The sequence below is a fragment of the Porites lutea genome, chromosome 9 (assembly GCF_958299795.1).
Source record: "Porites lutea chromosome 9, jaPorLute2.1, whole genome shotgun sequence".
NCBI lineage: Eukaryota > Metazoa > Cnidaria > Anthozoa > Scleractinia > Poritidae > Porites > Porites lutea.
Window position 1 is genome coordinate 3,552,501 of NC_133209.1, and position 21,794 is coordinate 3,574,294.

At 37.6% G+C, this 21,794-nt stretch overlaps 3 protein-coding genes and 1 long non-coding RNA gene across 4 annotated transcripts in view; 3 read left to right on the forward strand and 1 right to left on the reverse strand.

Annotated features, from left to right (window-relative positions):
• LOC140947302 (N-alpha-acetyltransferase 15, NatA auxiliary subunit-like) overlaps positions 1-9,813 on the reverse strand; it is a 14,799-nt gene extending 4,986 nt beyond the window's left edge. Inside the window, exons 1-16 of the mRNA XM_073396361.1 lie at positions 9,664-9,813; positions 9,435-9,519; positions 9,143-9,247; positions 6,632-6,720; positions 6,468-6,536; positions 5,962-6,096; positions 5,382-5,535; positions 4,596-4,715; positions 4,197-4,292; positions 3,767-3,873; positions 2,696-2,768; positions 2,054-2,220; positions 1,467-1,619; positions 1,155-1,363; positions 438-507; positions 87-231 (exon numbers count right to left, since the gene is read on the reverse strand). Of these exons, the coding sequence (XP_073252462.1) occupies positions 87-231; positions 438-507; positions 1,155-1,363; positions 1,467-1,619; positions 2,054-2,220; positions 2,696-2,768; positions 3,767-3,873; positions 4,197-4,292; positions 4,596-4,715; positions 5,382-5,535; positions 5,962-6,096; positions 6,468-6,536; positions 6,632-6,720; positions 9,143-9,247; positions 9,435-9,519; positions 9,664-9,714 (1,828 nt within the window). The 5' untranslated portion in view covers positions 9,715-9,813. The remainder of the gene's footprint in view (positions 1-86; positions 232-437; positions 508-1,154; positions 1,364-1,466; positions 1,620-2,053; positions 2,221-2,695; positions 2,769-3,766; positions 3,874-4,196; positions 4,293-4,595; positions 4,716-5,381; positions 5,536-5,961; positions 6,097-6,467; positions 6,537-6,631; positions 6,721-9,142; positions 9,248-9,434; positions 9,520-9,663) is intronic.
• A 77-nt stretch (positions 9,814-9,890) lies between these two features.
• On the forward strand, positions 9,891-16,172 carry LOC140947304 (E3 ubiquitin ligase RNF121-like). Its single transcript, XM_073396364.1, has 8 exons — positions 9,891-10,117; positions 10,761-10,819; positions 11,311-11,452; positions 12,592-12,746; positions 13,584-13,812; positions 14,052-14,188; positions 14,706-14,807; positions 15,376-16,172. The coding sequence occupies exons 1-8, from the start codon at positions 10,073-10,075 to the stop codon at positions 15,494-15,496; spliced, it is 990 nt and encodes a 329-aa protein (XP_073252465.1). The 5' UTR covers positions 9,891-10,072; the 3' UTR covers positions 15,497-16,172.
• A 659-nt stretch (positions 16,173-16,831) lies between these two features.
• On the forward strand, positions 16,832-17,770 carry LOC140948153 (adenosine receptor A1-like). The gene has a single exon (XM_073397376.1). The coding sequence runs from the start codon at positions 16,832-16,834 to the stop codon at positions 17,768-17,770; it is 939 nt and encodes a 312-aa protein (XP_073253477.1).
• A 1,503-nt stretch (positions 17,771-19,273) lies between these two features.
• Positions 19,274-21,533, forward strand: LOC140947315 (uncharacterized). Its single transcript, XR_012166956.1, has 3 exons — positions 19,274-19,815; positions 20,446-20,559; positions 21,416-21,533. It is a non-coding gene; the product is annotated as an uncharacterized lncRNA (long non-coding RNA).
• The last annotated feature ends 261 nt before the right edge of the window (positions 21,534-21,794 follow it).

Consider the following 21,794-nt stretch of genomic DNA (forward strand, 5'->3'; position numbering starts at 1 on the left):
AAATAATTATTATTGCATCACTGTCCCAAGGACTTAAGTCCAAGACTACAGATGCCATGCAGCAACCTACAAAAACTTTATCATACCTTTCTTTATTTCTTGAGCTTTTTTCTCAGCCCTTCTTTGCTTACTTCGAAGTTTTTTCAGGTCTTTTGCTGACAGCTCACTGGATCCAGCCTCAGCATCTTCATCATTAGCTGTCAAAGGCTTGTCATGTAGGCGTACATAACACTAAAATACAAGACACATCTTATCATCACAAAACGTGAACACTAACTTCTTCAATTTATTACATTTTCAAAGAGAAAGACAAAATAATTTCCTTTTCACTCCAGTCTCTAAATTGGCAGATTTTTTGTGTTCTTTTGTTACCAAAATACATGTAGATGGAAACACAGAAGAATAATACAAACTTAAAACAGCAATAGAGCCCATACTTCTATGGCCATTTTTGCAGCTTTGAAGTAAAACCTATGACTCCGGAGAACATCCTCAAGTCGGAGTAATCTGTAATACAAAAACCAAATGAGCTGTGGGTATGGATTTTCCTAGGTGATAGATTAAATATTCAAACAAAAGAAATCAATTACTGAGGCATCTCTTAGTTGGCCAATGTGAGAAATAGCTGACCACAAGTCTAACGGTTAGGTGTGGAGCTCTAAGTTTGAACAAATCCAGTTTTAAGGTCCAAACCTATGTTTGGCACTCAAATCTACAGCTGTAGATTTGATTTCCTTTTCACTAAGATATAACTGCTTTGCCCTTATATTTTACCTATTTTTGCAGCTATTACAAAAACAAGTCATCTACAGTCTGGAATGAAATCCTTCTGTGCACAGAATAATAATTATTACAACGGTACAAATCCTTAGCTGCAAAATGACAGTCTCCAGTAAACTGCATTTGATATGTCCAGCCATCACATGCGGCTCCTGTAGGATTTCATCACAAAGGCACAAATTTTTTTATCTAGATGACGTTGTGCTCCAATGACTGACTTTAATATGCAGGACCATAATTGTGTCAGTGTTTTAAACTTCCCACTCTCCATGGGAGGGAATGGTTGTGTGACAAGAGTAACACAATCACCGAAGTGTTACCATTCTAATGAAAAGGGAACTAACCCTGATCCTAACCACAAGACTTACACCTACCTGACATAAGCTCTTAATGTCATTTTTCTCATGCAATAGGTATGGAAGTCAAACTGGTCCTCCGTTATCTCATCAAAATGTCTTTCAATCTCGTGAGCTTTCTTTAGAGCATCTCCCAGTTTGCCAAGTCTCTGAAAAGCATAGCCACTCTCTGTTTGGAACCACATACACTGCATCTCATTGAGGTTGTCAGCTGCCCCGACTCCTTCCTGAAATAACAGACAAGTAAAATTACAAACTGAAAGTCTCTTCAGCTTTGCCAAGTTAACAGAATAAGGTTGAAAACGTCAAGCATTGCAGATATAAACATACCCTTGTAAACAAGCCACAGGTCTCCTCAGCCTTTTGAACTTGATTGGCTCGAAGCTGGTACTTGGCGCATTTGCAATTGACATATCTATCAGCCGTGTCGAGACAGCGAGCTTCATCCATACATTGTGCTGCTCTCTCCATATCACCACCATGCTGTAAAAAAAATTAAACAAAATAATAATTAATTTAATGATAGATAAATAAAGCCTCCTCATTAACTGTGGCTAAATAAAATTTATGCTAAGTTAAACTCGAGACAATGCTGACCACCAGTCTCTTGGGTGAGATTTTTTTTTTGGGGGAGGGGGGGGGGGGGATGGAGGTTGCACTTACGGCCTCACTACTTTTCATCTGAGGTCAGGCCATTATGTCGAAGTTGCTTCTCATTGCTTGTGTTTCTGAGCATGTTTTGCCCTCCCACTGGTAAGTCTATGGTAAGTATTACAGGCTTGTCCACTGGTTAGCAGTGTGACATTGCCCGCGTGGATGCCACTCACAGGGTTGACATGGTTATGATATGCTCACGGTTGCAGTTCTGGCTCCACCAGTCTTTTAGGTACATTGTAAGCTGGAAAAAATGTCAATACCTTGTAAATCCTGGCTTTCACCACGTAAGCCTCGATAAGAGTGGGAGTGTGTTCCAGAGCCTTGTTTATATACTCCATAGCCCTCTTACTGTCCCGCAGATGATCAAAATGTTGAGCAAGAAAGTGATACACCCACAAAATGGCTGTTGGAGGTTCAAGTTCACCACCTAAAATGTAATTATGCATATTAAATATTACAGAATTAGGAATACAACATAGCCTTTGAGTACTTGACGTGACAAGTAGCTGGGATTATGGGTATTGGAAGTCACATATCACTTTAAATCTGAGGCTGTAAACATTATGATCAATTTAACAATTTAGGTCTTGTAATTCCTATGTTTTGTTGGCGGCCCTCTTGAAACATGAGAAACAGTAAGTCTGCAAATTTGGTGGCAGGGGCAAGTTGTGGTAGGCTAAACAAATGCAACCGCTAAAGGTTTTCTTTGTATTGAACTGGCTTTCTATCGACATCTAACTTGGAAACAAACCCTACATCTCCCAATTTTTTTTTTGGACTTTGACTTTTCAAGGAAGTGTGAGAAATCAGTTGCCAACTCGGGAGAGCATGAGATAGGTCGTGAAATCATGAGACTCACAAGCAAAGTCATGAGACTTGCCAAGTCTGCATAAAGAACTAACCTTTGCCTGTTAAAGTTTGAAAAGTGTTCAAGCTGGCCAGGTAACCTAGAGCAACATTTTCAACCACCTTCGCCTGAGAAAAATAAGAAGCAAGGCAAAGTTGTGTGATTATGAAATTCATTTTACAACAATACAAAATTACATGTAAAGCAGAGCTGCCTGTAAGGGCTGGGGACCAGGGCTTTCCTCCAGCTACCTTTAGCTTGATCCCTGGCTGCTTTTTTAGGAAACAAAATTAATGGAAAATAGAACCAAAATGACTTCCTAGTGGTTTTTATTCAATTCCCTGCCTACAAATTTCACATCACTAGTAACCTGAAATCTTATCAACAGCCCTTTAAAGTGAATTACAGCTGTACAGTGTACATGTATGTCCTGTTGTGAAAGACATGTACTTAACCCTTTAAACCCTAAGAGTGATCAGCATCAAATTTCTCCTTGTAATATCAATGCTCTAGTAAAACAGAGTGGTCATGAGAATATTATGGACACGATCACACAAAATGAATTTGCTTGATATGCTATCATCTTCTCCCCACTGCCTCTGTTGGAAGTAAATAAGGGTAACATGAGAATTCAAATTTTGATCTTAGGGTTAAAAGGGTTAAATAAATTAAGCACTGGAGAGTGGCTCCAACTTAAGTGTTCATGGATGAAAATAATTTGCAAACTGACTTTTCAAAATAAAACCTGTAGAACTATTGTGGCATTGCCTTTCTGCTTCACTTTAATTCAATTATCCTAATATTACCCAGGCCTAGAGGTAAATCTAAATTTGTGGATAAATCCTAAAGAACCATTCTGGTGAATTCTTCTCAGTGGGGGTTTCCAGTAGTACTCATTTAATGATGCTGTCAGGGTTCTCTTTAAGTGCTGGCAGCTTGCTAAAAAACCGGCTACATGGAGGTTTGAGCCGTCTACTTTTTGGGGAAATGGGGTAAAGTGAGAGAGTGAAAGCCTGAAATTGCCTACAAAACTCAATTGGCAAGCCGCCTACTTTTACATCCTACCTGGCTGTCTACTTTAAACCTTAATGAGAACCCTGATGCTGTACCAAGACCTAAGAATCACCTTTTCCTTATCTGAATATAAATTCCTGATATTGTTGAAAAGTGGGGGCACTCCTTTATGAATTGCTGGCCTCATGTAGTTGTCCACTAGTCTTGCAAATGTTTCATCTACAAAAAAATAACAAATAATAAAAAGAAGTAAGTAAAGGGCATGTTACATTCTTTTGTAATCTGTGAGATCACCTTGACCAAGAGGAAATTTCTTTGTTAAAATTTGAGGCTCATGAGAACCTTGTTTTTTTTTCAAAAGAGAATCTCCCACGAATGGGTTCAGTGAAGGTTTATAAAACATACACTTGTGCAAGAAATTTAGGCAGGCTGACACAGTCAACACACTGCTTGATCAATATCACTTACGTGATCAAAGTTAGCTAATGATAATAATCATGCATAAGACTGATGTAAAAGAGACACTGAAGCCAATAATTTACCAGAGGTGAATGTGAGTGGAATTCTCTTGGGGGCTTGTGCTTTAGGATATGAGGCTGCATACTGCATGTACAAGTTATATCTATCTTCAGGATCCTCTGCAAAACAATAATTTAAAAACAAGAACAATACAACAGAGAAAATCAACATTTCATTGAATACAATCATGTAAAACTCAAGATTAAGAAGAATGATTCAACATGGAAAGAAAAAAGTTAGCATAAAAAATTACTACAACATGTATCTTAATTTGTACGAATTCCAATCTTCACCACAGATCTTTAGAACACAATGTACATGCATTGTATTAAATTAGTATTATTATCAAAAATGAGTCTAAACATGTACAGTGCAGCATGTACAGTATACACGTAAGAATGAGACTTCCATTAATCACTTACCAAGTTGCAGGGACTTTTCGAGTTCCTGATAGTATAACCTGTTCTCGGGATTTCTTCTAAGTAAATCTCTATAAACTTTCTCCGCTTCTTTGAAGTGGTTCAGTTCAAGATGTAATGATCCTGGAATGAAAGTAGAAGAGCAGTCCTTAAATTAGAAGCTAGCTACCACAGGAGCTCTGGCAGCTGTAAGCCATCAAGTCACAGGCTACTTTTGTTTGATGTTCATATACATTGTGTAGAACAACAAATGAATATAAAATAAAGTTGTTAAATGCATTTTCTTCTTAGAGGACAGAAATTTTACACTATTTTGGGCTCTTTTGTCTTGCACAATCTTGTAAGGTATCCATGGAATTGTTCAATAATTATTGTTATAAGTTGTCACAGCCATCTTGGATTTGAAATGAGACTGAGCCTGTACTTGGTCAAACAGTTACAGCAGTAACGCAGCACCAATCAGGATAAGATTGCTGTGAATACAGCTGCAGTCTCTCTTTGCCCTCACTGCTGTGTGGGAGGTTTCCCAGAAACATCCCCAGCCGTAAGGGGTGAGGAGCGATGGCTGTACTTGCAGGCTACAATAAAATTAATTTTCACTCTCTTCAAAGAAACCATGCCCCCAAAAGGTATCTCGAATTCAATTTGATTTCAACATTTTAAGCATGTACCTTAGTGTGATGTGTTAATATGGAAAATCATTTAAATAGTTTGACTACAAGAACTGACAACAGAAAATATTAATTTATACCAACAACCACAAGTGTCATATAGTAAAGAGCAATGTACCTTTGATTTCCCGCACCACAAGTTTATCATGCATCTGTGCTTCGTATTCATGTAAGTGTTCTAATGCTTTCCCAGGTCTCCCAGCCTCTCTGAGCACCATGTTTTGATAAAGCAGCAGCTCACTATGTTCAACATCAAGCTTTGAAGGAGAAATCTGTTGGAAGTAATTGCACAATGACAATAAATTATGATACCACCTGCATACTCAAACAGGAATCAAAGCTTCAAGTTGAAAGTTTCATTGTTCACTTTTATGGGGACCGTGCTACACCATCCAGATTATCAAATCCCACAATTCCAATAACGAAACTTGCTTAAGCAGTTCTAACTGTGGATAAACAGTCTTAGAAATTCAGGTGTTGAAAGTTGACAATCAGTTGCACTGAAATGTTAGGGTATACATGTACCAACAATTTAAGGTAAGGCAACATTAAGTCAGCACCCAATGGCCCATCATGCTAGAGCTTATCTCCCAGTTTCCAAAGCATAAAGCGACTAGGATTTGTACTCTACAATATTATTAGGCATCATGACATGGCACCAACACATAAAAAACAAACAAAAAGAATGGTAAACTAACATTCTGAGTTTTCCTAAACTCTTCCAAAATAGTGAATGCCATGTTATAATCTTTAAGAAGATGATATGAGATGGCATAACCTATCCAGGACGCTCTTTGGCCTGGCCTGAGCTTGAGTAATTGGTATCTTGTTTCCTGAAAGAAAAACAGAATAATCAAGGCATTCAAAGTATAATGATCCTAAAAAGTAACCATTTTGAAGCTGTAAAACACATTGTATGAGTAATTAGTTAAGACAAACTACAATGCACTACATTTATCTGAAATTATTCTGTTGGAACTGTAACTCACAGATTCAGACACAAATTTTAGGGAATTTCACAGGACTGTTTGGAAACCTATATGTAAAATGTACGTGTACTGTATTTACACATAAATAAGACATTATTGACCTATTCAGAATGTCCCAAATCATCAAAACTACAAGATTAAACATTTGTTATGTGCCCAGCAAAAAACTGAATAACAGAGCAAAAGGCTGTCACAAAGCCTTCCGTTAAACCTACCCTATAGCCTTCCAGATCACGCATCTGAATTTGGAGCAGCGATAGATCTCTCAAAATTTGAATATTTTCCTGCAGGACAATGGGATAGTAGACTTAGTCTTACCAAAAAGATAATTTAGTGTAGAAATGTATTCAAAACCAGAACATGAAAAGTTAGCACTCACTTTATCCCACTTAAGAGCATTTCTATAACACTTGATAGCCTCATCATACTTCTTGTCTGATCTCTGCAGTAGGCCATAGACATGCCAGCCTGTCTGGCAGTTAAGGTGACATACGCTCAGATGCTATTACCATAAGTACAGTGTACAATCAATAAAACACATTTTATAAATAATATTATTAATATTATTGTACAGTTGTAACGTAAACTGTTTTATTTGAGTATAGCACATACGCTTTTGGGCTTCAACAAATACAGAGTACCTGAACAAACTGATACAGTATAATTTATGCCATGGTTATAGATTTTATCCTTGGCTGAAATTTACATTTTCCTCTATTTCAAACCATTACGGTAACGATGTACATAACATATATATACCCAAAAGCAGTGTATAGTGAAATATTGTATAGCTTCCAACTCTCCCGCTTAAGGATAAAAAACTATGATCTCGTGCCAATTCACACTTGCAGACAAAACTCCCACACACTGAGTTAAATCTAAGCTACTACATCCTCAACTAACACATTTCTAAAGAATGTACAAAGTACAGTAATTGTGAGTCAATGAGAGAAAAGAAAAGTCTATGTGAATGATTGAACTTTCCCATTTTTTAATTTTAGAAGGGAGAACATGCACTTGAGACAAGGTTGTGTTTAGGTAAAGGAAAGATTTGGAACAGTTAAAAATGACAACTTCAGAAATCCACAGAACCTTCAGATATTATGATTCGGTTCTCTGCCAAATTCCAGGCACTCCCTGGATTAACATTTTATAACTTTGACTCAAAAATGTTGGCACATGAATAACAATAAATTACTGTAAAAATCTCATGGTAACAAAAAAAAGACTTCTTACTTCTTGAACCTGCTCAAATCTATAAAAAAACCACACCTAGTTGCTTTCACTATCTTGATATCAGGCTAAGTTAGAAAGCTACAAAGTCATCTAACCCAAGAATTCCAAGACTCTTCATCAAAGGGTGACATTATTAGAAGGATCAAAGTAAATTCTGGTCACAAACTACATGTATGCAAAACAAAATGAAAACAAAATACAGAATAAAAAAGAGAGGAACTACCATATTCCGAGCATTTCCCAGAAAAAAAAATGTTGTCTTGTTCTTAAAAGACTTTCAGTCCTCAATTTTTGTTTTCCTACAAGTACGGAAAGTGAAATTTTGAGACAAGAAACCAAAAGAGAACAAGCTTGAATTAAAGTTTTCATTTTTTGTTGTTCCTGTTCTGTCTAGTTGTTTTGATATGATTTAACGTGCGAGCATTCTTCATCTCTAGCAAGGTGTGTACTATGTTATTTTGTGTAAAGTGAAAGGGCATTTCAGATGCCAATGAGTTTTAAGCAAATTAAACAATCAAGATGACTTGGCATCTAAATTCCTTTTAAACTTTAATGCACCAGGCAGCCAAGTTTTTTTACACATGGGAGTTTGGATCAAAGGAAAAACAATAATCAAATTTGAATGAAAGCAAGAAAAGAGAGAGAGAGAGAAAGATCACCTAACTGGCTAAAAATCCTAGAATTTATCCGGTAATGTTTCTGGCTTCCACAATTTTTAACATTCCTGCTTCTAGTTACATTTTTCACCAAAAAATGGCTATCATGTTTACAGGCCCAAAACAAATCCGTTATCGGATGGAAAAACATGCCACTTTCTGTAGCATGCGGGTATATTGGTAGTGTTGCCACAAGTTACACTTAGGTGCATACACTGTACATCTTTAAATAAAATTATGAAGACATAAGTTTGCTTCTGAAGTAACACGTGGGACAAGCACAGCACTTAAAAAATTTCCCAAGTAGAGTGACTTTTCAGAGCATTCACACATGACAAGTTACCATGGACATTATTATAGCAGAGTACAGATGTTTGCCACTAGACTTAAATATACGACTCATTTAGAACAAAAACAAATCATGAATTTTTCAAGTTTTTTACTGTTTTATTCTCACTTGCATTTGATTGGCTGAAATCCAAAAATTGGTTAAAGAAATGATTCATTCTGTCTTGATTATTTTTTAAGCATTTCTTTAATATTTTTGTTCTTCATCTTTCTACAAACATCAGTGATTTACGTGCACATTTAAATTGTCATTTTGTCTATGCACAAAATGACAAGTTTTGTTGGTCACCCCAAAAGTAATGAAAGCGAAAGTAGTTACAGTTTCTAGTCTCTTGAAAAGGGTTAAAATGCAATGCAAGTGACTTAATTATATTGACCAAATATATCATAGTTAAGGTTACTATGTATACAGTGGCTATATTTTAAAACACATTTCAAAAAATTCACACAGTACATCACTGGTACCCCAGTGGAAGACCTTGAATAACCTGCTGAGGGAAACAACACCGTTGGCGATAATTACAAAGAATGTCACACATTACAGTTTAACAATAGAAACAAACAGAAAGAAAAAATGTTACTTTGTGCTATCCACAATACGATATTGTGGGGTCAATTACACTTGTATGATAATAATGTACAAAGGATACACACATGACTCTTGAGGTCATTTCGTAGACCCCTCCTCACAAACTCATAAGCTTCCTCCTTTCGTCCAAGGCAGTTTAGAGTGAGTCCTTTCATGGCCAAGGTTTCTGAATGAAAAGAGAGTCAAAGAAGTGCTAGAAGTTTGAAAAATGACCCTCTATAGGGTAACAGGGCTGGCCGGTTTTGGTGTATCAAACTTGAGCTTAAATGGTACATCGTTCAGTTTCCGGTGTTCCGGTGGTATCTACTGCTCGATCGCACCGAAATCGTCACATGTAAACACTTTATTCTCACCTCCGTGTTCAGAGAACTTTGGATTTGACAGGATCTGCTTAGCAAACTTGAGCCCATTCTTGTACTGCTTGTGCTCGTAGCATTTCTGCAAATTAAAACATGATCGTAAAGGAGTTTAAAACGGAACCTGTAATCGACAACCCAAGGCGCGCTTGAGGAGCGAGACACCAAAGTCACGAGTCCCGGTTTTCGGTACATTACCAAACCGGTGGCTTTACATTTGTCTTACCAAGATTCGCTTGAACAAAGCGTTCTCTTTGGGTGGTAGAGTAGTCGGCATGGTGGTGAACTACTCAGGGACGAGCCTCTACCACCGAAAGGTTAGTTTTGCTCACAGGCCTCGTGGAACCAGCAAAAATGGCGACTTGACTGCTGAACATGCTACCCACACTTCTTTGGGAGTCGAGTTAAATTGATTTGTAACCAGGCCTTGAAAATGCAAATTGTTCCCACTAAATGTTTTGAAACTTGTTGGTTGATAGGAATTTTTTATAAATAATCTCCCAACTTTATGCGCTTATTTTCCTACCAACGTTCAGTCTTGTTGAGATTTCACAACATTTTTGCGTGGATTCCATTTTTTTTATCTTCACTCTCGACCCAGTTTTCACCTGCCTACGGCCACGTCTAAATTCAAAATGGCGGCGGACAGTGAAACCGGCGATCTCGTGAAGGAAGTGATGGTAAGAGGCTTTCAGCTTGTGTTATCGCGAATCTACGCTTTTTTATTGCAGGGAACGTTTTTGGGCTAGATGCTGGTTTTGCTTGGTCGATATGAGATCGGAATATAAGAAAAAAACTAAGTTTTCTAAAAATACCTTTGTCTACCTCACGTCAAAATCTCTCTGTTCCGATCAAATTAATACAACTTTGATTTATCCTTGTAAAAGTGATGAGGAAGATGTAGTATATAACAAGTTCTCAGTCAGGAATGGAATGGATGGGATACGGACTCCTTTCCATGCATCCCTTCCCTAATCATTATGCATCAGTCAAATCCAATAAATGTGCTCACCCCCACCCCCCCCCCCCCTCCTACCCCGGGCTGCCCAGCGGGGCATTTGCTACCTTGTCAGTCCCGGGGGTGGTAGCATTAGCAAATTTTGTACCCCCAGGGTGGGCTGGGTACAATTGGCTTTGACTGATGCATTAATGTTTGGGAAGGAATGTTTGCACATACCTAGGAAACTGCGATTGGGTAAGATTTAGCCTATATCTTTGCCTTAAAGCATGTAAATCATAAGGAAACTACCTGTGTTGAAATATTATTGAATTTTGTGGTGCATGAATAGTTGTTTATATACGATTTCTCTTTGTGTATCACAGAGTAATGGTAATGGCTCTCTTCCAATTGCTAAAACTCTCAGCAAGGAAGAATTGTGGAGGTAAACATGTCTATTTTTTTAATTTGATAATTGAAAGGTTTATTTGTTTGCAAAATACTATATTGAATATTCAGGGAAACTAGCACAGCAAAATCAGTATTGATAATAATAATAATAATAATCAATGTGCTCTTGGATTTTGCTATCCGGCTAGTGATTTTTGATCTTAACTTGCCCAACGGGCAAGTGCTGTTTTTTGGGGGAAACTCAAATTACAGAAGAATTGTAATCAATCCTACTAATCAAAAAGGGTTTTGGGGCTAGTTGAAATGACTTGTGGGCTAATACATGCTAGCTACAGCTTGCATGCCTGAATGGCAGGCTGTAAAACTGACTTTCTTTGCACGATATTATTATTAATATTATTTGAATTCAAATTTGTATTCCACATTAGATAAAGGGCATTAAATTGAGCAAGGATGCTGTGTTTAACCCTGAGAATCTGATACTGCATTAACCTATTTTGATTTTATTCACTTGATGAATGATAGGATAGAACATGAAAAGTTACATGCTAAACACAAAGGTCATGAAGCCATGCACATGGAGATAGTTCTTATTCTATTTTCTACACTTGTGGTAGCCCAGGTTCTTTTGGTAAAGTGGAAAAAGCATTACTACAAGTCATTCCAGGTAAAGAGATCACAAAATTAAAAGAGGTTATTATTTTACCTTCTGAAAAATGCAATGGTTGGAGGAAACTTGTGGTTGACTGCTTTTCTGTTGGCTGATGATGATGTCTTTATTAACCCTTTAAGTCCCAATAGTGACCAAAATCAATTTTCTTCTAACCATATCCATAGATTGTCCAGAGATTACAGGTTATGAGAATTAATAAATTGATCACCTAAGAGAAAATGCCTTGACCTTTTATCAAATTCTCTCAACCCATCCATGAAGGAAATGTATAGAGATCAGTTTGGAAAATTTGTGTGGGGATATGAAGGGTTAAATATATTAGAAGGAGAAGACCAATGAGGCATGAGATAGTTATGTTTATAACTAAATGGCAAGCAACAGCTTGCTTGTGTGAACATTCTGGTCTTCAATATGATTGACAGTAACAAAATAAGTGCCTCTGAAATATTAGTATTAAGAGGCGCTAAAATTCTATTGTTATTGATGAGGGCAAGTTTATAAGGGAGTACAGCAGAAAAGCTACGTTTGTGTCTTTTGGTATGGCTGAGTTGTTACTACAGCGCAAATTGTATGGCACTACTGAAACACAATGGGTTCTGATCCCGTTGAAGTCCATTTTTTTTTTGTGGGGGGGGGGGGGGGGTTAATTTGCAATTGCTTAAATTGCAGTTAACCACTGCGATGATCATATCTTCATTTAAATTTGTATTTCTGCAGTTGACATCATCTTCATGTTTCATTTCTTTCACTGCTTAAGATGAACTCAACAAATTGGCTTTCCCTCAAAGTATGGGTCTTCATAGCTCAATAATTGGTTAGAGCACTGCAACACTAACGCAGAGGCCATGTGGTCAAATCCCGTTGAAGTCCCAATTTTTCTTCCATGTTAATTTGCAATTATTGCTTTAATTGCAATTACCACTGTGATGATCATATCTTCATTTAAATCTACTTTCAATTGACGACACAATTAGTTGAGACACTTTACCTTCAAGTGCCTTTCTGACATTTTGCCCTTTTAAAGGGAAAAATGAAGCTTTCCTTCCCCTACCCCCTCCAAGCTATGTTCTGCCGCTGCATGTTTACTGATTGAAAAAAATCACTAATTTCCTTTTTATTTTTTAACAACCTAGGCTGTCACTCTAGTTGGTATGTGGTTGATTCCTCTGTATTTCAACATTAAGCTTAAGTTTTGGCGCATGCTGTCTGCTTGGGTGCTGTTCTCAGTTTTGACGGGACTTATCGTTTTCAAGTCCACAAGAAAGCCATTAACACCAACAACTCCGAGGTATAGTAACTACTGTAATGCAGCTATTAATCCTTTAGCCTGGTCAGGTTTCCAACTAAAGATAATGTGTAGTCAGGAGAAAAGAGAGAAAGGAAAGGCAAATGATAGTTTATTGAAAATTAAACGAGACTTGCATGTAAGTCGAAGGTTGATTAAGATTCTACGAGTCATCAGCTGGGAGTGTAGGAGTTGTACGACTCCACAACGGTAAAAGCCTGTCTTGCTTCAGTGCAAGAACTACACAACTGATCTGACACATGAGCTTCCTTCTTACCACACCTTCACGACCTTGGCTGATAACCAAATAGAATACAGGCATGACTCATCCCTCTTAACCACAGGCAGTCCAAAATCATGTTACAAGGAAACGAAGGGGATCATGTAATTTACATTCTTAAAAATCTCACATGTAGGTGACACAGAACCTGACCTTTGTGTGTAAGCCATGCCATTGTCAGGTCACAGATGACCATTTGATTTAAGAGATTTTGAGAAATACATTATACTGAGATCTGTGATCTCTAAGCAAAGATAAAACTATGCTTTTGTTTCGTGAAGTGTTTTAAAGAAGACTTATCTTCATTCCAAAGGTTTATTGTGTGTTCATCATTTCACTGGATTTTTAGGCTTTATTGTATACTTTCCTGATACTTTCATTGCCTCTTTTTCTTCTTGCTTTGCATGACCATCAGTTGCAGAGCTAGGAACACTGTTGGACAAAACATGGTCAAAATAATCACCAGCAGTAATAATAAAACAGTGATGTTAAAGACAGTGGCTTATAGATATCATGATCACTCATAAACTGTTTGATTCATCTATTTTTCTCCTTTGCAGACTTGTTTACAAATGGTTTTTGTTGATACACAAAGTGACTTATGCCTTGGGAATAATAGGCTACATGGCTGTTTGTCTCACAATGCTTGGCGTCAATCTAATGTTTGCAATTAGGCCTGATACTGCCATGGAGTTTGGAGTGACCGTGTTGTTTTATGGACTTTATTTTGGAGTGCTTGGTAGAGATTTTGCTGAGATATGTGCAGATAACATTGCTTCAAAACTAGGTGTAAGTACTAGCCTTTTCTTACTTTCTGCGGCTGCACTAGCGGCAAATAAAACATGAGGTACTTTCCGCATATTAATTAGAATTAACTGGTTTCAAAAATACATTTCGAGTTACAGCTGTGTATTTTAGGTGTCAACTGAGTATTAACAGGGTCATGCAAATTGTCCGAGAGCAGTGCATTTCCATGGGGAAGATTCACAACTTAGCAGAGTCATACAATTTTCTCTTTATTTTATTAGTATTCTAGTAAAGATGGGCTTCCAAGTAGAAGCCTTGAGATCAACATTTGTGCCGTTTGTGGCCAAGAACTTGTGTTGCAGCAAGATGATGATGATGATGGGCCTGAGAAAAATTACAAACTCTCTTGTGGTCATTTGTATCCTTGCCTTTTAAAAATAATGTGTAATGGAGTAGACTTTCGGAAAAGTCCTTCTTCCCATTTAATCAGGGGCATCCAACGACGGTCTCCTACTAAATGCATTAATAACACTTTTTAGGCTATCTGGAGCTAGAGTACAAAGACGTCTAAAGAAACGAGCGTGGAAATTCCTACTGATGACTCATCACTATCCAGATCTGGGTAGTGCTTCTGATTGGCTGAAGCAAATTTTCCACTCGTCACCACCAATCAGAAGCACTACCCAGATCTGGGTAGTGACGCGTCATCGGTATGGAATTTCTGCACTCGTTTCTCAGAAATCTTTTGGCGGGAAACCAGTGGTGGCGTCTCTCCTCACGTGGGCCTGGTTTGCGTGATGAATACATAATTACATACTTTTTCCGTCATGATTTGTCTCTAACTTGTCTCTCTAGAAACGTCATTTTTAGTTATGTTGAATTTGTGAATTTGTTTCTGTGAATCAGTGTCTATCCTTCACAAACAATAAACCCAGATTCCACGAGTTCTGTATACGTGGTTGGTGTATCGTTGGAAAGAAGCAAACTTGTCCTTATTGTAAAGAAAAGGTAGACCTCAAGAGGATGTTCCACAATCCGTATCCTTTTATAAATTTCTACCTTGGAAGCACACCAGAATCGGGCATAAAGGCTCTGCCAGCAGGGTGATAAATTGCTTGTCAATATTGGGAAAATATCAATCAAGCCGGTCACTTTACTTAGCTATCCAACCTGGCCCTCTCGCGTCAAGTTTAAGTTCACCTCAGCAAACTCAAGCAAAACAAACATGCGTCAGGTTTAAGTTCACCTCAGCAAACTCAAGGAAAACAAACATGCAAAAACTTTTTAAAAACTTTCAAGAATTTACTTAAGTAATTACACTGACCCGCAGGTAGTAAATGCTAATCTAGGCGGGTCCGACGAACAACTGAGGGTTAACTGTTTTAACTCATGGTAGAATGGCGATGACTATAATTTTTTTCTGCCAAGATGACACTGGTTCACGCGCAAACACTACCTTAATGTGGAGAAAATCTTGTTCTTGCAGTCCTCCTCGTCTTAGAATCTTAAGGTGTCTAATAAGTTGTCTGGAAAGCAACACTACTTCTTCTTCTAAAAAGCAATTATTCTGGGAATATCTTTCAACTTTCCTTGACCAGTCCCCAGGTGGGAGCGTCCACACGTCCTTTTTGGACAGCTTTTGGACTGGATCCGATACCTCGTTGTGTGGCAGCCCATAATTATTGTTGTAGTACAGATAATAATTTATCTTCTAGGTCTAGAATAGATGTCTAAGTTTTATTTAAAGCAACAAATGAAATTATATTATAATTTGTACAGTAAGCCGAGTCATAATTATGCAGGCTTCCTTTAATTTCTTTTTAGCAAGTACTGAGAGGCTAGGATAAGTCTAGCGGTTTTTATTATATCCGTATTTATCCTATGATTATCTTAGAATTATCTTAATGTCAGTGCAATTGCGGTTGCGAAATTACATGACCCAAAGCTTAAGAAAAGTATTAATTTAAAGAATGAATAAAAATGTTCTCGTTTTTTTTGCATGAAATTGCTGTCTTGGTACGCTTCTTTTGGTGAGGAACTTCGTGGTCTTCGCGGTACAGTTTTGGGTTGACAAAAATATTACGTTTGTTGTTCAGTTTGCTTCGTCTACCGTATGCAGTCAAAATTGCAAGGTTTTTTCCTTTTTTTTGCGTCATTCTTTAAAGCGTTCTGTCAAGTGGCCAACTACTTCTGAAGTTGCTCCATTTTTTTATATGACCTCACTTACGTTTCTTCGTGATGAATCTAAGTAAGTGTACAATAATTGGTAAATGTAAATGTATGTTGTATCAAATAAACAAGCTCTGTTGACTTTTTTTTAATTCCACACTACGAACTCTGAGATCTTAAACTTGCTGTAATTGCTGTGGCAGTAATTACCTGGCAAAAATGAAACGGAGGTTGGAAAAAGGTCATTTTCTGTCCAAATATGTGTTTGTATTTTCGCTTTTAGAATTGTCATAGCTCCACAGAGAGAGAGTTTTAAACGAGCTTGTACCGAATCCTCCCAGAGTCTATTTTATTAAATCTTTTAAATTTTGTATCAACAAATGGGAGCAAATTATCTTAAATAGTTTGAACGCAATTTGTTTCAATTTAATGACAGCAAGGAAACTAGTGTTTTCAGTTATAATAATGTACCGGATATTGCATGCTATTATTTCTGTCCCAAGAAATACACTTGGCCTTCAGATCGTAAACGAATCGTGAATCCGAGATAAAGGCAGCTGCTTGAAACAGGTACAAATTTTTTTCCATACGAAACCCATCCTTTAATGGTCAAACTGATTCTCATGTTCACGTTTCCAGCATTAATTTGCGATCTTTGACGTCTAGTGTTAATTCTCCTGGCTAACCTAATCAAAGGAGAACATTGGTAAATTATTTTACCTTTAGCTAATTTGATCAAGAGTCGACGATCGTGAAAATCTAGATACAGTATCACGGGGTAAACAAGCGTAGGAAGTTTTAAGGACAGGTGATACTAAACAACAGATTATTTCTTACGGTTTCGCGATCGGTCAACTCTTGTCTCTCAGGCTTGGTTAGATCTCGAGTTGAAATGAATGTGCTATCAAATACAACTCGTGAAAAATGTTCCATTGAACCTCCTATTGTTTTTCTACAAGATGGAAAGCACATTATTTTGGCCTTGAATATCCTTGCGAATATGATTCTTATGCCAACTTCAATTCTAGGAAATTTGTCGATTCTCCTCAGCTTCGTGCTTGTACCCTCTCTTCCTTCGGCATCAAACAATCTTCTTCTGGGATTGGTTTTGACAGACCTCGGTGTGGGACTTGTAGTTCATCCATTGTACATTTTTGTACTACTGAACATCTACAACAACTCTCTTCCACACTGCAAGGTCATGGCTGCGTATAGCGTAACCACGGCGTATTTGGGTGGCGTTTCGCTTCTGTATGTCACAATGATCGGAATTGACAAATATCTGGCGATCAAGCTGCATCTGCGATATCGAGAAATCATCACAGACAAGCGATTGACCTTCGCGCAGATAGGTGTCTGGGTGCTAAACGGGCTCCTTAGTTTGGTTTGGCTAAGAGGCTTCCGTGTTTACTCGACATTTGCAGCTGTTGTTGTGTTGCTCTCTATCATAGTTGCATTCGCTGTTTATGTTAAAATTTACCAAGTTGTTAAAATTCACCGGCGTGAGATACATATTCAGATGGAATCTATGGAGTCCAGTATGGCACAATTTGAAAATTGTCGCTTAAAACGATTAAGGAAGTCGGCTATTAGCACATTGTACGTCTTCTTTGTATTTCTGCTTTGTTATCTTCCCTTTTCTACGTCAACTGCAGTAAACGTTTTGTCCGATTCGCCCACGAAAGCTGGAATCTTGACGTTCGAGTTGTGTGCAACGTTAATGATGTCCAACTCGTGTTTGAATCCTTTGATGTACTGTTTACGCTTCAGAGAATTTAGAATTGCTGTGAAGAAAACTTACCGTCTCATTCTCTGCGGAATGAAGAAATAACTGAAGAAACGCCTTTGAAGACCAATTTTATTTGCCTGGCGGAACAATTATCTACTCATCAAAGTGCTGATAAATCACATAAACTTTCTTCGCGTCAGCTTCCGATCAAAAATCTACGTAAGCCGGGGAGTTAGTCAAGATAACTTCGGAAATCTTAATGAAAGTCTTGGAACTAGTCTCGGAGATCCTCGAATATATTTGGCATATGAATTCGTCCGGCACCGGGCAACTTCGAAACATTTTTAAAATCGTCGGGGACCTTTAAATTCTTTATATGAACCGCAGTGTATGAAACACTACATGGTGACTGCGGCCGTTTTCGGCTGAAACTGTAAAATTTCAGTCTTAACATGTGTACTAAGTAAATGTTTCATAAACGAAGATGTATGTATTGATAGTTTTCTTTTCAAATTCGAACTACAGGAGTCAAAAATTTTCCCATCTGACTGTCCGCGTTCTAGAATAGCACGTCGCCAACTTTGGACATTACTTCGAAATCAGTACACTGAATTTGGCAGAGAAAGACAGATGTTAGTCAAGGAATTATTACTTAAATTACTCGGCAACTAAAAAGACCAAATGTAGTCAGGACAAAGGGAACTCTTTTCAAATTGTAAGCGAAACGAAAACAGAAAAAGAAAACTTGAAATATGACTTAGACATGACTTAAAACATAAAGGAGGTTCTTAAAACCCACTAAAAACGAGATCTAGCAATTTAACGAATTGATATCGAAATTATTAGCTAAGTAAACAATCTTTTTCAAGTAATACGAGTTAAAGCCGCGTTACGCCGGCGTTTGAAATAGTAACTTAGCGGTATTTATGCTCCTTTGAGGATAAAACAACAACAAAAGAACTTGCCGAGCTTTGTCCTGGATTTATCAAAGCCTTGCTAAGTTAAAAATGTTTACTTTAATTTATTGGTTCTCAATAAATAAAAAAAGAAGGAAGAAATAGGATTTCGACCTGTTAACATTTTTTAATTGATCTTTTAAAGTTCAATAGAAACACATTTCAGATGTATTGAAACAGGTTTTTACGGTTACAAATTGAACTTACGGTTATTTAAGGCTTGAAGGATGTTTGCTTCAGAGTACTCTTTCCGATTGATAGAGGGCATTTCAACTGAAAAGATGAAGCTACTGATCGGTGTTTTTATCGCTTTCTCAGTCGCAGCGTTTGCCTACGCAGAAATGGAAAACGGTATGTCTAACAAATGTAGTCAAAGGACCCGATTGCACATTTACAAAGGCAAAATAAGTAACGCATTTTCCCAGTTAAACGTCCCTACGTTTATTTAGTTTAAGTTTGGTGTTGGTGACCAGGTATTTGTTTGAAAATACAAAAGGACTCTTCAATCGCTTTTCCTGACAGACGTGTATAAGTTTATTCCCTCGGCTCTTATAGTTAAAGTTGTTTAACTGAATGGGCGTATTTGCTCGCAATTTCCGTATTTGGAACCCAGTGCGCCATAATGTGGGTCAGGGAGTGAAGCAAAAAAAGAGTAGGATAACCCCCAAGTCTCTTTTCTGTTGTTCCACACCATCAAACGATCGATTTCCAGTGAATTCTTAGAAGAAATACCAAGTTGCGTTAAACACAGGTTGTATAATTATGCCTTGGACACCTATTGTAGCTAATGTATAATGCCTGGTCATCACACGAGTAAATAATGCCTGCTTAGCACCCAATCAGAGGGCGCGTACTATTGTAGCCATGCATGTAATAACGTGACATTATGCAAGACTCATTGAAGGGAATTCTAATGCTCGAAAACCCTTTCACGAAATTTTCAAAAAAAGGGAAAGAAGCACCGTCTCCAGAGAGAGATCTGAAGTGAGTAATTTGACCTCCATTTTACGTTATAACACCTGTAATTTCATAAAACTTTTTGCAAAGCTGCATTATCCTTCGATTATGGTATTCTCATCTAGTTTCACTGCTGTTCCCTTTGATCCGCAACAGATGATTTGGACGACATTGACCTGCTTTCTCTTGTCCTTGGAGAAGAACCGCCCGCACCAGATACAGCAAATACATTTGGTAAATTTACTTTAGTTATTAATGTAACTTAACCTGTTTGTCCACCTTTAAACAGGGAGAGTCGGTATTCTAAGAAAACCTGAAGACGGCTGAAGAACGCAATGTTACACGAGACGATTCGCAACGATAATTTTTAGCGCAACACAGCGTTACAACATTGTTGCCACATTGATTCGAATAGGTACAACATTGTTCCAACATTGTGACACTGTGTTGCGCTAAAAATCGTCGTTGCGAATCGTTTCGTGTAACATGCAGCACCTTACCTTTCCTCTAGCCTAACAAGATTTTAGGCTTATAAGATTTCAAAAAGCTCAATTGCAATCCGTTTCAATTTTCTTTAAAGCAATTGTCGTCCTCGCTCAGAAATTTGCTAAATATCGACAATCGATAACAAAGAATTTGATATATTAAAAAAGAAATTTGTCCACCTGTGCTTTCCTTTGTATTTGCTGTGTTATTCAAACCGTCTTTTAACGTTTTGAGTGGTTATTTCTATATGCTTCACTGAATTTGGTGGCAGTTTCCATTGTTTAAACTTTTGACAAAATTCGTAGCACAGCTTCTTAGTTTAATGGGAGGTTCGGTTCGATATTGCCAAAAGTTTTGACCTTGTATCGTCTATCTTAGGCAGGTGTGTTGATCGATGGGGCTACCGATACTGCCAGCAAAAGCGTCGATTTTGCCACCACAGCTCCATGAGATATAATTGCGCACGAACATGCGGCTACAGTTGCTAGAAAGGTACGTGGAGATTTCACTGGTTCCCTCTGCGCTAACTTAAACACCAACAAGTCCTCAGTAAAAACGACATAAATAACCTCTATTTTCCTTTTACAGGGCGTTTCATTTACCGTTTCTCTCTCCGAACCTATTTCCGTTATACTGAAATCTACCTCTCCGTATACAAGTAAATACTTGAGGTTTCATTTACAATTCCACCATTTAGATCACCGACAGTAGAAAAAAATACAGTCAACTCTCCCAGCTGAGAGAAAGAAAGAAATGTCCACCGTTTAGAGAGTCACCGAAATAAAAGGGAGTAAAGAAAGGCAGGGACCAACTATAGGTGTCCGTTTTATTTTACAGAGGTGTCCGTCTTATAGGGGTGCCCGTTAAGAGAGACGACTGCAAGTTATTATGGGTGCATTCGTGATTGATCGTATACCGGAATAAGAATCCACAAATTTTATGTTGCTAATTTGTGATGCCGTTATTTTTGGGCCACTTCAACGCTGTATACATTGGGATATTTGATTAAGCAGATTTCTGGCTATTTTAAAACAGTGAACTCAAACATTAGTCAAAATACGGTCAATCGAACACGCCCTATACGTTGCTTAAGCACCAACTGGGTACGTAATGAAATTTTCTGCGACGTTTAATTCTTTTACAATTCTTTTTTTCTTTTGCTTGTAATTCCTTTTTGTTTTTTGACAAATAAAACTCATGTATATTAAAAAAAAAAACTGACAAGAACTAATACATTAACAACAACACCCGTCAGGGTACTGTTAAGTAGAAGGATATTCCTCGGTCTACCTCTCAGGAGAACATTAAGTATATTAACTGCGTCATATGTCGTCGTCTCTTTTTTCAGGTTTCCCCAACGAGGAATTCGTCTCCGCTTACTCAAGATAAGATTTGCAAATTGTTATTTACCTGACTGTGTACCTAACAATTTTGAAAACAAGAAATAAATTATAACTGAATATGAAGCTCTCCGTGTTTCTTTCTTTTAAAAGTATGTCCTCTATTATGAATTTTTAACTTGCTCTTTTTGTGTGTGCTTTTTGTTGTTTTGTTTTGTTTTTTGCTCTGATCTCTCGCCTTCCCCCTTTCCCTATTTTGTGCGCGTAGAGATATATGAGATTTTTTTTTTAACACTTAAAGCTCCAATATCAACAAACGAATTCTCTAGACTGATCTCCATATATTTCCCTAAAAATTAGTTGAGAGAATTAGTTAAAAAATCAAAG

What these genes read in the sequence shown, in the direction of transcription:
- LOC140947304 (XM_073396364.1), top strand. Translation starts at nt 10,073, where the DNA reads ATGGCGGCGGACAGTGAAACCGGCGATCTCGTGAAGGAAGTGATG. An exon ending in TTAACACCAACAACTCCGAG is followed by an intron (nt 12,747 to 13,583) that starts GTATAGTAACTA and finishes TCTCCTTTGCAG; the next exon opens with ACTTGTTTACAAATGGTTTT. An exon ending in ACATTGCTTCAAAACTAGGT is followed by an intron (nt 13,813 to 14,051) that starts GTAAGTACTAGC and finishes TTATTTTATTAG; the next exon opens with TATTCTAGTAAAGATGGGCT.
- LOC140948153 (XM_073397376.1), top strand. Translation starts at nt 16,832, where the DNA reads ATGAATGTGCTATCAAATACAACTCGTGAAAAATGTTCCATTGAACCT.